General features: G+C 38.1%; 1 protein-coding gene across 1 annotated transcript in view; it reads left to right on the forward strand.

Annotated features, from left to right (window-relative positions):
• Positions 1 to 12232, forward strand: part of myom1a (myomesin 1a (skelemin)) — a 38384-nt gene that overhangs the window by 5408 nt on the left and 20744 nt on the right. Inside the window, exons 3-18 of the mRNA XM_053504424.1 lie at positions 590 to 640; positions 766 to 816; positions 938 to 988; positions 1091 to 1141; positions 1264 to 1392; positions 1623 to 1800; positions 2897 to 3054; positions 4825 to 4917; positions 5059 to 5147; positions 6606 to 6638; positions 6791 to 6952; positions 7276 to 7437; positions 8689 to 8830; positions 10657 to 10856; positions 10968 to 11024; positions 11200 to 11324. Coding sequence (XP_053360399.1) covers positions 590 to 640; positions 766 to 816; positions 938 to 988; positions 1091 to 1141; positions 1264 to 1392; positions 1623 to 1800; positions 2897 to 3054; positions 4825 to 4917; positions 5059 to 5147; positions 6606 to 6638; positions 6791 to 6952; positions 7276 to 7437; positions 8689 to 8830; positions 10657 to 10856; positions 10968 to 11024; positions 11200 to 11324 — 1732 coding nt within the window. The remainder of the gene's footprint in view (positions 1 to 589; positions 641 to 765; positions 817 to 937; positions 989 to 1090; positions 1142 to 1263; positions 1393 to 1622; positions 1801 to 2896; positions 3055 to 4824; positions 4918 to 5058; positions 5148 to 6605; positions 6639 to 6790; positions 6953 to 7275; positions 7438 to 8688; positions 8831 to 10656; positions 10857 to 10967; positions 11025 to 11199; positions 11325 to 12232) is intronic.

Genomic DNA, 12232 nt, shown 5'->3' on the forward strand with positions numbered 1-12232 from the left:
TCACTAAATGTCAATCAGCTGTCAATCATCTGAACCCAGTCATCGGTGGTTTCTATTTATCAACATGCATAAGGTGTGAGTGCAGGATACCATTACCGTTTATAATCTTATGGGAATTTTTGGTTCAGTTTGACCCATTGAAGCACTTATATACAACTTTACCAAAAGGTAAATCAGGCCAACTTTTGCATCCTGCAGTTTAATTGTAGTCTTAAAGAGATCAGACTAAAGCTACTGTACCATGGTGTAAAGAATGCATTGAAATTAAGTAAGAAATCAGATGATCATTTCGTTCCTGTGCATCACATAGCTCAATAGTGCTTTTTTGAACACATTAACAGATTTGCTTTTGTATAACTATACATCACTTAAGCTTTCACTAACACACTGAACAAGATCTTCATGTAACAAACAGATTAACATTTTCATTTCGTTTAAACTCCAGGAACTTCCACATTACTGTGTTTTTTATTTATTGACCCAAGCCAGGAATGTTAGCTTTAACAGTAGAAACCGCTGCTGTTTTTGTTTTCATCCTGCTGCTTGACCTTGTGGGTTTGTGGCCTGACTGCTGTTGCTTCTTCTTTAGGGTGCAGGCGTCAAGTAGAAAGCAGGAGAAGAAACTGAGCTCCATCTCCAGGTTAGCAGCAGGGCATTATGGATTTCTAAAATAACAAAAAAAACAAAAAAAAAAATCAATGGTATGTAACATACTTTAACGTAAAATAACTGTCTTGTTTTTTTTTGCTCATGTGCCTGCTTTAGCGTGCATACTTCAGCCAAGAAGCAGGAGAAGAAACTGAGCTCCATCTCCAGGTTAGCAACGGGGCATCATGGATTTCTAAAAAAACAACAAAAAACAACAACAACAATGGTATGAATCATACTTTAACGTAAAATAACTGTCTTGTTTTTTTTGCTCATGTGCCTGCTTTAGCGTGCATACTTCAGCCAAGAAGCAGGAGAAGAAACTGAGCTCCATCTCCAGGTTAGCAGCAGGCCATTATGGATTTCTGAAACAAAAACCATGGTAAAAATCATACTTTGATGCAAAATAACTATCTTTGTTTTTGTCATGTGCCTGCTTTAGCGTGCAAATTTCAGATAAGAAGCAGGAAAAGAAACTGAGCTCCATCTCCAGGTTAGCAGCAGGGCAATGCGATGTTCTTTATTGGAGCAAGAGCAGTCATATTACCTTTGATAGTAAATGTTGCTGCTCTGTTTTATTTTTATTTTATCCACTGCTGTTGGACATTTCTTTAGGATGAAGGCTTCAAGTAAGATGCAAGAGGAAAAAAAGGCTTTGTACGCCAAGGAACACAAGTGTGCCTGCCTGGCACTGGACAAAGAGGAGAGTGTTGTGGGATACGTGGTGCCAGTTTGTAGAAGCAGGTGCCTGGCTTTCATATACTTTCCAAACCATTACTTCAAACAGTAGATGAAATGTACCAAATATGTTAAACGAACTGAGATATAGAGTCATATCTGGTCATGCTGAGGTGTATAAAACACATTCTGTGTTAATATTCTACCGTAATCTAAATATCTGACTCTTTTGCTTCCACTTTGATTAATCTGAGCCTTGCTCGTCCTTGTATAAGTCAATCCATCTCTTCCAACAGTTATTTGGCTACACAAGATCTGATGGAGAGCCAGGAGGAGGCGAAGGAGGAGGGTTTGGGCTACGTGGTCATGAAGAACCTCTTCTCCAGAGACACCGAGTACCAGCTGAAACTGGTGAAGAAGAGCCGCAGTACGACTGTGAGGGAGTCTGCAGAAAAAATGGCCCTTAGCAGGAAGGTGATGAAGGATGTTTATCCCTATGTGCATAGAAACCATGAAGCCATTTCTGTGGCTGAATTCACCCCAAAAAAAAACAAATTGGGTTTTTGGATTATAACATACGTTGACATCTCAACCGGGAAATTTAAAGTTTTTTTTCAGTTAAAATTTGATTATGCAATCCTCTTGTCAAAATTATGTTATATAAGTCGCAAGTTTTAACAAACCAAGTGACAAAAGCAGTCAGTCTGCCCAAAGACAGTCGGTCTGTCTCATATATCACACAATGAATGTCAGGGTTGTTAGACACCTACATGCCAAAGCACAATCCACATTAGCTACATTTATTTAGTTAGAAATCAGATACCAGCTGTCAAAATGTCCTTGGAGCTCCTGCAACACAGTCAGGAAAACAATTTAAAACTTTTTACTTTTTCTTGCTGTCAGGAAACCAGATTTTAAAATGCTAATACGTTTCAGTTCAGTCATGGAGTTTTAGTTTGAGAAATATATAATGTATGGAAAAATTTTGGAGGCACAGTGGTGTAGTGGTTAGCACTGTGGACTTGCACCACTGGGGTTCGGGTTCGATTCCCGCCTTGAGGTCTTTGTGGATGGAGTTTATATGTTCTCCCTGTGCTAAATATAGTAATAAAGTAACTAATTACTGTCATTAAAAAGTAATCAGTTACATTATAGCATTACCTTCTGATAAAGGTAACTAGTTCGAGTACTTTTCAATTGCAGAAAATGAAAAATCCTTTGTGATTCCTCATCTATGTTGTTTTAGTCAAGACTTTTTCAATTATTCGACCATCATCACTCAGTGAAGTTTGGCCCGTAATCTGGTAACTACTTACAGCAGGAATAACAGAGGGAGGCGGTTAATCGGGGGCCTCTTATTTGGACTACAGAGGTTCCTAGATGGGTGGATGGAGTATAAAAGTATTTTATTTGAGGGCTTTCAGCCACATAAATACTCATGCCCATCTATTGTAACCAACTAATTTTAATCTAATTTGTAGAATCGTCTCGTCATTTCTAACTCTACTCTAGCACTGGTACAGTTTAGCTTTAGTAGGGATGAACCATACTCTTGTTTACTCCATTACAGATTGAAGAAAAGTATGAGTTCCAGAGGAAGCTGAACACGGACAGTCTGACTCATCCTCCTGAGTTCATTGTGAAGCCGCGTGGTCAGACTGTGTGGGAGGGAAAGAGTGTGACGCTGCACTGCACCGTCGCTGGCTGGCCCAAACCTCGCGTGGCCTGGTGAGGTTCTGTGTTTACCATTCACCATGATTATTTCTTTTTTGCTTGCGGCATAACGACTTGTTTTATAGCCGTATAAACAAAGTTTATGGACAAGGACACAAAATAGGCTGACTCTAAAAGAATTTTTAAAAATAGATTTAATTTTTGTAGCTTTTAAAAAACTTCAAGTGGCACGGAGATGCAGTGGTTAGCACTGCGGTCTCACACCTCCAGGGTCAGGGGTTTGATTCCTGCTATAGGTTTGTGTGCATGAAGTTTGCATGTTCTCCCTGTGCTTGGTGGGTTTCCATCAGGTACTTCAGATTTCTCCCACGGAAAATTGGTTGTAGGTAAATTGGCGTTTCCAAAATTGCTTGTAGTTGTGTGTGTGTGTGTATATGCTCAAAGTTTTATATTCATAAATTAAACTAAAATAAAAAATCAAAAACATTATTATGGCACTGTGCAAAAGTTTGGGCACCCTAAGAGTTCCAGAGTCTCAGATTCTTTCTACAAGGTTTCCAGACCATAGTCAGCTTGTTGGATTAGATGCATGGCAACAGCTGTCATAAGGAAATGCCAATTTCAAAGCTTTATAAATACTTATTAAACAACCACTGGTTCTTCTAAGCAGCTGTTTAGGACTCTAAATGAAAGTTATCGTTGCCACAATGCAGGAGAAGGCTACAAGAAGATAGCAAAGCGTTGTCAGCTTGCAGTTTCCACTGTGAGAAATGTACAGTAATTAAGAGATGGCAGTTCAGGAGAACTGTGGAGGTCAAGATGAGATCTGGAAGACTATGAGAACTGCTCGTATGCTGGTCAGAAAGACAAATTAAACCCCCCATTTGACTGCAAAAAACCTGCAGGAAGATTTAGCAGACTCAGGAGTGGTGGTGCACCGTTTCACAAGACTTTCATAGAAGTCAGCAGAAAAAAACCTTACCTGCGTCCCCATTTTAAAATCCGATGTCAAAAGTATGCAACAGAAGGTCTACAGAAACCTGATGCGTTTTAAAAACAAGTGCTGTGGACTGACTGAAAATTTAAATAGAACTCTTCAGCCAAAATCAGCAAAGGCATGTTTGAAGAAAAAAAGGAGCAGCATTTTATGAAAAGAACACCTTGCCAACTATTATGCATGGGGGTGGATCTACTGTATCATGCTTCAGAGTTGTGCTGCAGCCAGTGGCACAGGAAACATTGCACAGTTGGAGGAAACAATGGATTCCACTAAATACTGTACCAGCAAATTCTGGAAGCAAACATCACACCATCTGTAAAAGGCTTAATGTCCCATGATTTAAACATCATTGAAAATTTGTGGGTAGATCTTAAAAGAGCTGTGCATGCAAGACGTCTAAAGAATATTACAGAACTAGAAGCCTTTTGCATGAAAGAATCGAAGAAAAGTAGTAAGAAGTACAAGATTTGAAAAACTTTTAGCTGGCTATAAACGTTATAACGTTTGCAAGCTGTGATATCTGTCAGAGGAGGTGTTACTAAGTACTGTACTGATTATGTAGGGTGCCCAAACTTTTGCACAGTGCCACAATCATGTTTTTATTTTTTATCTTTGTTCAATTTATGACATAAAAAGTAACTATGCATCAATGTTTGCTGAAAAATTTTGCATTTTTTCTATTTTTTAAGAGAGACTGTCTTTTTAATTTAAAAAAATCACCAAGATCTGTTATTTATCAAGGGGTGCCAAAACTTTTTTATAAGACGGTGTATATACAGTATAATGTATTTTTTTTCTGCCTTGTTTACCTCCTTCGTGATCAGGTACAAAAATAACGTACTCATCGATGCTAAGGCTCATGCTGAGAAGTACACTACAGAAAGCAATTACAACATGCACTCTCTGGAGATTAAAAAGTAAGAAAATTGACTTGTGTATAAGCCTTATGACTTTCTAGTTACCTTTGACTTTGTTGTTGAACGAATACATCTGTTTTTTGATGGATGCTATGGATGAGTTGATTTTGTAATAATATTGCTCTTATTGTTACATTACAGCTGTGAATTCACTGACACGGCAGAATATCGCATTTCAGCTCTCAACCTGAAAGGCGAGAGCTCTGCCTTTGCCTCGGTCATCATTAAAAGTGAGTTCAGAGATTCTTCTTCTAGTATATTAGGGGTTTTATTTAGGTTTTGCGGTTTTATTGTGGTTGTGTCCAAAGTAAAATGAGATCAACACTTCAGGAAAATCCGGTGCTCTGTATTGTTATCATCACAAACAACTTGCGTAACAGCAAATAGGGCATGGTGACATTGTAAACAAAGCTGTTTCATACATTTTTTTATGTTATGTTCTATGTCATAGATTATGAAAAACTAATCCGGAATTGTCAAATTACTTAATTTTCGGGGAATTAATATTACATAAATAACCACAAAACTAACGATAATAACAATATACAGTATTGTGCAGAAGAAGTGGCATGAACCAGTGAGAAACAGGTCTAGATGATGCCAGATGATCAGACCAGTGATTAGTATACTGGTGATGCTGGTGGTTGGAACAGACGAGAGGGGAAATGAGGCTGCTGGTAAGGCTGTTACATAAACAGCCTATTGTTAATTTTTTTCTTTTTAAGCAATTTGCAGCCTGTCGCAAAAAAACAACAACCTTTGTTCAGATTTCTTTTAATTAATCTACATAATTGAATTCAATTTAATATGAGGAAATGAGTGGTGGCTAAAGACTTTTGCACAGTACAATATATCGGGCAAAGAAATGTGTTCCTATTGTCCGCCCACATTAAAAAAACATATTGGTAGGTGGACGAGTGACTATAAGTTACCCCTAGGTTTTAATAAAGTACGCTGCCAAGGATGGGCAACACATCCAAGCTGTATTCCTGCCCAGGGATCTTTGGATAATCTCTTGATCCACCATGATCCTGACCAGGATGAAGCAGTTTTTTTTTTTTATTATTAATTACTATTAGTTCCATATATGTATATTTACAATCACACTGAAGTATTCTCAAACAACAATTTAGACCTGATTGGCCGCTTTAGTGTGCACAGCTGCATGGTGGGTCATCTCCATTCACTAATGCATTTCCCATAGTAAAAGCATTTTTTCCACTACAATGTGCTAAGTGGAGTGAGTGTGTAGCAGGCAGGCAGGCAGACATTCAAGTAAAGTATATTTGGAGCAGAAGAGCCAGCTGACACCTCCTCAGTCTCTATTTTAGGCCTTTAGTGCCCTAGAGGTCAACTAGGGTCTTTTTACAGAATAATTCAATGACATTCTTTGTCATATTACGGCCCAGATATGATCTTCGCAGATTTTTATTACAACTGTTTATTCTTTTTTAAATGTTTTTTCAAGCAACACTATAGTGACTGTTATAGTAAAAATGAAAGACAAATATCTTATCTCTATTCCCTTTTATTAAGGCTGGTTGTGTTCTTAATGCTAAGGGGTTTAGATGAAGAGGAACTAAAACCAGTCTAGGGTCTAGCAACATTCCAGTGAATGTGGGTGGATATTCATTTAAATAAATCTGTTCATTGCAGAACTGATGTCTATTTGCACTTGTCTTTTAAAGGATTCAAAGATGAAGAAGTGTCTGAAAGACCCCGTGAGTTTCTAGATTTCTATAAACATACACCTTTATCCATTCACACAAATCTATGTGCTGTATTACAGCGTCGTATAGTTCTTAAACTAAATACATACACCAAACATCTTTCACTTTAAAGATCTAATTCTTAGCTGTCTTCCTCTGCTAAGATGGTTTCAGTCCTGAATATGGAGTTACCTTCAGGACCACCATTATCGATAAGTTTGGAGTGGCTTTTGGCCGTGAAGGAGAGACCATGAGTTTGGGCTGCACTGTCATCGTGTATCCCACTGTGAAACGCTATCAGCCTGAGGTGCTCTGGTACAGGAATGGTGGGTAGACACTTGGCTTAGAAAGATATCTATGTATAATGGATATTTGTAATGATAAATTATATTATATTATATAATATGTATGGAGTGTATAGATACTGTATCACATACAAATATCTTCTGTTCTGGTACATGCTTAAGGTTCTGATATTTATATTTTGATTTTCAATTTGCGTGTAATTTTTATAGGATAAACCAAGCTATCATACATCTTACAGATTTTATTTGAATAAATGGTCAGTTAGTCCTAAACAAGTTACCAAACAATTTCACGGCACGTGAACAATTTCACGTCAATCACAGTCATTTATGTATTTAAAAAGGTGTACTTCTGGAGCCATCCAAATGGGTGCAGATGCACTGGAGCGGACAGCGAGCAACACTCACACTCCTCCACCTCAACAAAGAAGACGAGGGACTTTACACTCTGCGCATCAACACCAAGTCAGGCTTCGACTCTCACTCCGCCTTCGTGTTCGTCCGAGGTGAAGTTTGCAAACACAACGCCTTATAGGGCTCCAGTTGTACCGTTAAATACGTTAAATTTACATGTGGGTTTAAAGTTGAACAGAGTCATTGATTTCAAACATTAACATATGGTTTTATTTCGATATTTTATTTGGAAAAATCATTTATTAACACATGTGAAGCAGTAACAAGGGACATGACACATTTACATTTAGGTATTTGACAAAAAGTGCATTGAAGTTTCTGTCATTGATTAAATACTTATACCTTGGATGCTAGTTTACTGATTAAGTGCCATCAGTCAAACAAGGAGGAAGGTGAAGGTGACAAATTGGCTCAAGTTTATAACACTTAAGTTCATAACAGCAACACTTTGTACTGGGGCACTAATGTGTTACTGTATAAATTATTGTAATTTATCTATCTATCTTTAACATCGTGAAGCAAATGATTTGTTGAATCGGTATCTAGAGAGACATGTCAATTTGTACATTTATACACCTTTTAGGAAATAATATTAGAGTTGTCATGGATTGACTTCTATACATTTTTCATTTTATACAAACAAATATTAAGTCAAACCAAGATCACAGTGATGACTTGGACATTTACAAAACATTTCAATAACAGTACTTTAATGAGACTGAATGGTAATGAGACTGTACAGTTCTGAATTTGGGTGCTGAATGGAGTTCCTGGGAGGCCAGCGTTTTAGGATTACAGGTGTACTGAGAAAACCTTCTACCTTGATGGTGTCCAAGCACTAATGAAACACTGGGATGAGTGCATCAGTGTAACAGAGGGTGAAATAGAGAAATGTAGGTAGTTTTTACTCTCATAACCATGATCTGTTATTCTGCACAATCAAAAGTCCTGGTTTGTTTTGAAACACCCCTTATAGAATTTCAGAATTTTGAAGCAAATTAGATGTGACTGTTAGTTCCATGAGCAGTTTTTTGCACTGTGTCTTTAAGCTGCAGCAGAAGAACGCTCCCTGTATTAGGTTTCACCTACAGTAGGCAATGCTGTTTCTATATCAGGCTGAAGTCACCAAAAGGATGGCAATAAAAACGCATGCAAGCCCATTTTAAACTCATCAAGAGCTGTCTTGTGCTCTAGTAATCATTTATTTTCATTTTGTGTTTTTATAGTGTTCAAACTATGAAGTTCTGCTATGTGACTCTGCCTGAGACTGGGACTTTTTATACGATATACATCATCATAATAAAACAAAAAACAGTGAATGTATGTGTGTTTGTGTGCATCAGATTCTGACGTGGAGGTTGAAGGAGTCCCTGTTGCCCCCCTGGATGTGAAGTGTCATGATGCTAATAAGGATTATGTGGTGGTGACCTGGAAACAGCCTGCAGTTGAGGGCAGCAGCTCCATCCTGGGCTACTTTATAGACAGGTCAGTGAGTGTGAGTGTGTGTGAGTGAGTGTGTGTGTATGTGCAAGTTCATCCACATGAAATGAGTCAGACTCAGAGGTTGCCAAAGTACACACTTGCTCAGAGGCTACAGTGGGAGGAAGTGGGGGAATACAAATTCTTTCCTGGATGCAAATGTATTGGGAATGTTTTGTCAGAAAAGTTTATTCCAAACTGAACTTCTTGTTCTGCAGGGTTGGTATCCTCAGTGATACATGTACTTTAAATATACTGTACAGTGTAGCAACAAGGTCTGAATCCACTGGTGTTCATTTCCCTTTTATGAAACTTTTTTTTTTTTTTCAGTCCCATGATGGCTTTAAAACTAACAGCAGATGACTGAATAGGATCAGCTTTAACACCGCTCTTTTTTTAATTGTGGCTGTCTAAAGTCTATCAGGATCAGTCCAGAATAATATCGCTGCATTAAAGGGGGAAACCACCCCTGCATGTACAGTAATAGCATCAGTTCTGATAATTTAAAACATGTTTAACATTTTGTATTCAACATATACACAAGTCAGAAGCCATCAATTTGAGCATTTGCTCTGATTAATATTTTTTAGTACATTATTGCCTATAGATGCAGCCTGTACGCCACCCTGTATATTTTTTATGGAACTATGGATATAGGGTATCTTTAAAAATAATTTAAAGTTACATGAATAGATGTGAGGAGTGAAAATTTAATTGCACATACCAACTATAACCTAGGGTACATAATTTGACGGCTGCACCAAAAGTTATGCAGAAGTGGGCATAGTTTTTTTTTTTTTGTCTTAACTAACATAATTCATGCAAATTGCACAGATGGCCGTAGACGATGGTCTCACTGTAGTAACAATAAACCAGTATAATGTATTCCCCCTAAAGCCTGTGAACATTCCATATATCACCTTTTTTCTTGTGAGATATTGGCTGTTCACAGACGGTAGGTGGAATACAGTATATTGGTTTAGTCCCACATGTGTTCTTGAATAAGAAAAGGGCTGTACTAAAAGTAATGCAAAAGTGGGCATACCGTAATTAACATAGGTTGTTTAAATTGCACATATTGGTAGAGTAAATGTTTTTTTTATACAAAGGTACAGTTGAGTTGATGGTCTCCTACTGCACTATAAAATGTTTATGGGGATTACACCATTGACAAGAGCGGTATGCACAGATGGATGAAGACGTTTGAAGATGGTGAATTCAGCATTAAAAACAAACCATGCTGAGGGAGACCAGGATTATATAAGGACTCGAAAGCAAATGCAAAATCGCTTGTGATGGGACACTACAGTATGTCGATTAGATAGAGGTACTCTACCAACTTAAATGCAATTTAAATGATCCTATGCTAGACTAGACTTTTTGCATTACTTTCAGTACAGCCCTTGTATACTGTATATCGTGCGTTTTGATTTAAACTTTTGGTTTTTGTTTGCTTTTTTGTTTGCTTTTGGTTTGCTTGCTATTCACATAAACCAAATACACATGAGCTTTGCTCCCCGTGCAACCTTCCTTAATTAAACCTCTGTGCCTGTCTCTTTCCACTGTTACAAAACAGCCTTTAATTACCTCACAGTGGATAAATTCTGATTAGTGAGAGGAAGGGATTTGAAGGGTGGAGGAGGGGTGTGAGTGTTTCAGGGACTGCTTTTTGGACTGATTCCTGGTGAATACTTTTTCTTGATAAATAATGTATCATATACCCTATAACAAATTCTACAATTATTGAAACGGAGAGAGAGATTTCAGGAGAATTTTGGAGAATAATCTTTTTAACTAAAATAACATGTTAATGACTCACGTGCCGTTTGCAGGTGTGAAGTTGGCACTCATCACTGGACCCAGTGTAACGACACTCCCGTAAAATACGCCCGTTTTCCAGTCACCGGGCTCATCGAGGGGCGCACTTACATTTTCCGTGTTAGCGCTCTGAACCTAGCCGGGGTCAGTCACCCTTCTCGTGTCTCTGACCCTGTACTTGCAATGGACCCAGCTGACCGCGCCCGTCTGAGAGGTGAGTGATCGTTCTGTACTGTATTATTATTATTATTATTTTTCTTTTCAGTGCAGTATACAGTGGATTGATGTATGGCATTGACCATCTTTCTTATTGCTCTTACATTAGCTGGCGTTTCTGCTCCATGGACTGGTATGATTAAATTCACTGAGGAAGAACCCACAGGTAAGATTTAATCGAATCACTTGTAATATGTGTGTGGTATAGACATTTCCTTCTTGCGTTTCTTGAAGTCGGAGAGATCTACAGTACACATAAACACAATTTCATCCAGAATAGAGGTTATTAAGGACATTACTCCTCTCTCTTCCCCTCTCTCATGCTTCTCTCTCTCTCTCAGTTGGTATAATCCCTGGGCCTCCTACTGATCTGGCTGTGACTGAGGCCACTAAGAGCTACGTGGTGCTCAGCTGGAAGCCTCCTGTGCAGAGAGGACATGAAGGAGTTATGTATTATGTGGAGAAGGTGAGCAAATATTTGAAAGGACATAACCTATACCTGTATCACGTCCTGGTCATAATGATAGATATAAATTCCTTGCGATATAATATGAATAGTTAAATTACTAAATTATGGAATTTGTTTCATTTTAAATCCTGTATATGGGTGATAAATAAAATTTAAAAAAGCAAAATCCATTGTACCGCAAAATGGAACAAGTGCACCATATGAACAAAAGTATTTAGCCGAACCTGTTAATTATTGGATTTAGGTGTTTCAGTCAGGCCCCTTATCCCCAGTGAAGGGAAATCCTAATGCTTCAGCGTACTTAGGTATCTTAGACAATGCAACAGTTTGGAAAAGACGCTTTTCTATTCCAACATGACTGTGCCCCAGTGCACAAATCAAGGACTGAGATGAGACATTTGATGAGGAAGAACTTGACTGTCCCGCACAGAGCCCTGACCTCAACCCCATTGAGCACCTTTGGGATGAACAGGAATGGAGATTGTGAAGCAGGCCTTCTCGTCCAGCACCAGTGCCTGACCTCATAAATGCTCTACAGAATGAATGCGCACAAAAACACTCCAAAAATCTTGTGGACAGCCTCCCAAGAAGAGTGGAAGAGAAGACACTGTTACACTGTTACAGTATAGCTGTGAAAGGAAGGACAACTCCATATTAAAGTCAATGTATTTTGATACAATGTCATCGCAGGTTTGGCCAAATACCTTTGTCCATATAGTGTATCTCAGACAAAATTGCAGTTTGACATTCTTTGACAAATTTTAAACAGTTTTATGTATTAACTTAAATCGGCACCATTTTATAAACCTGGAGGTCACAACACTCATTTATTTAATGAACATAATCCAACCATTTCGGCATTAGTCTTATTATTTAATTGCATGGAATAATATTTTGTTTGATCA

The sequence above is a fragment of the Clarias gariepinus genome, chromosome 1 (assembly GCF_024256425.1).
Source record: "Clarias gariepinus isolate MV-2021 ecotype Netherlands chromosome 1, CGAR_prim_01v2, whole genome shotgun sequence".
NCBI classification, from domain to species: domain Eukaryota; kingdom Metazoa; phylum Chordata; class Actinopteri; order Siluriformes; family Clariidae; genus Clarias; species Clarias gariepinus.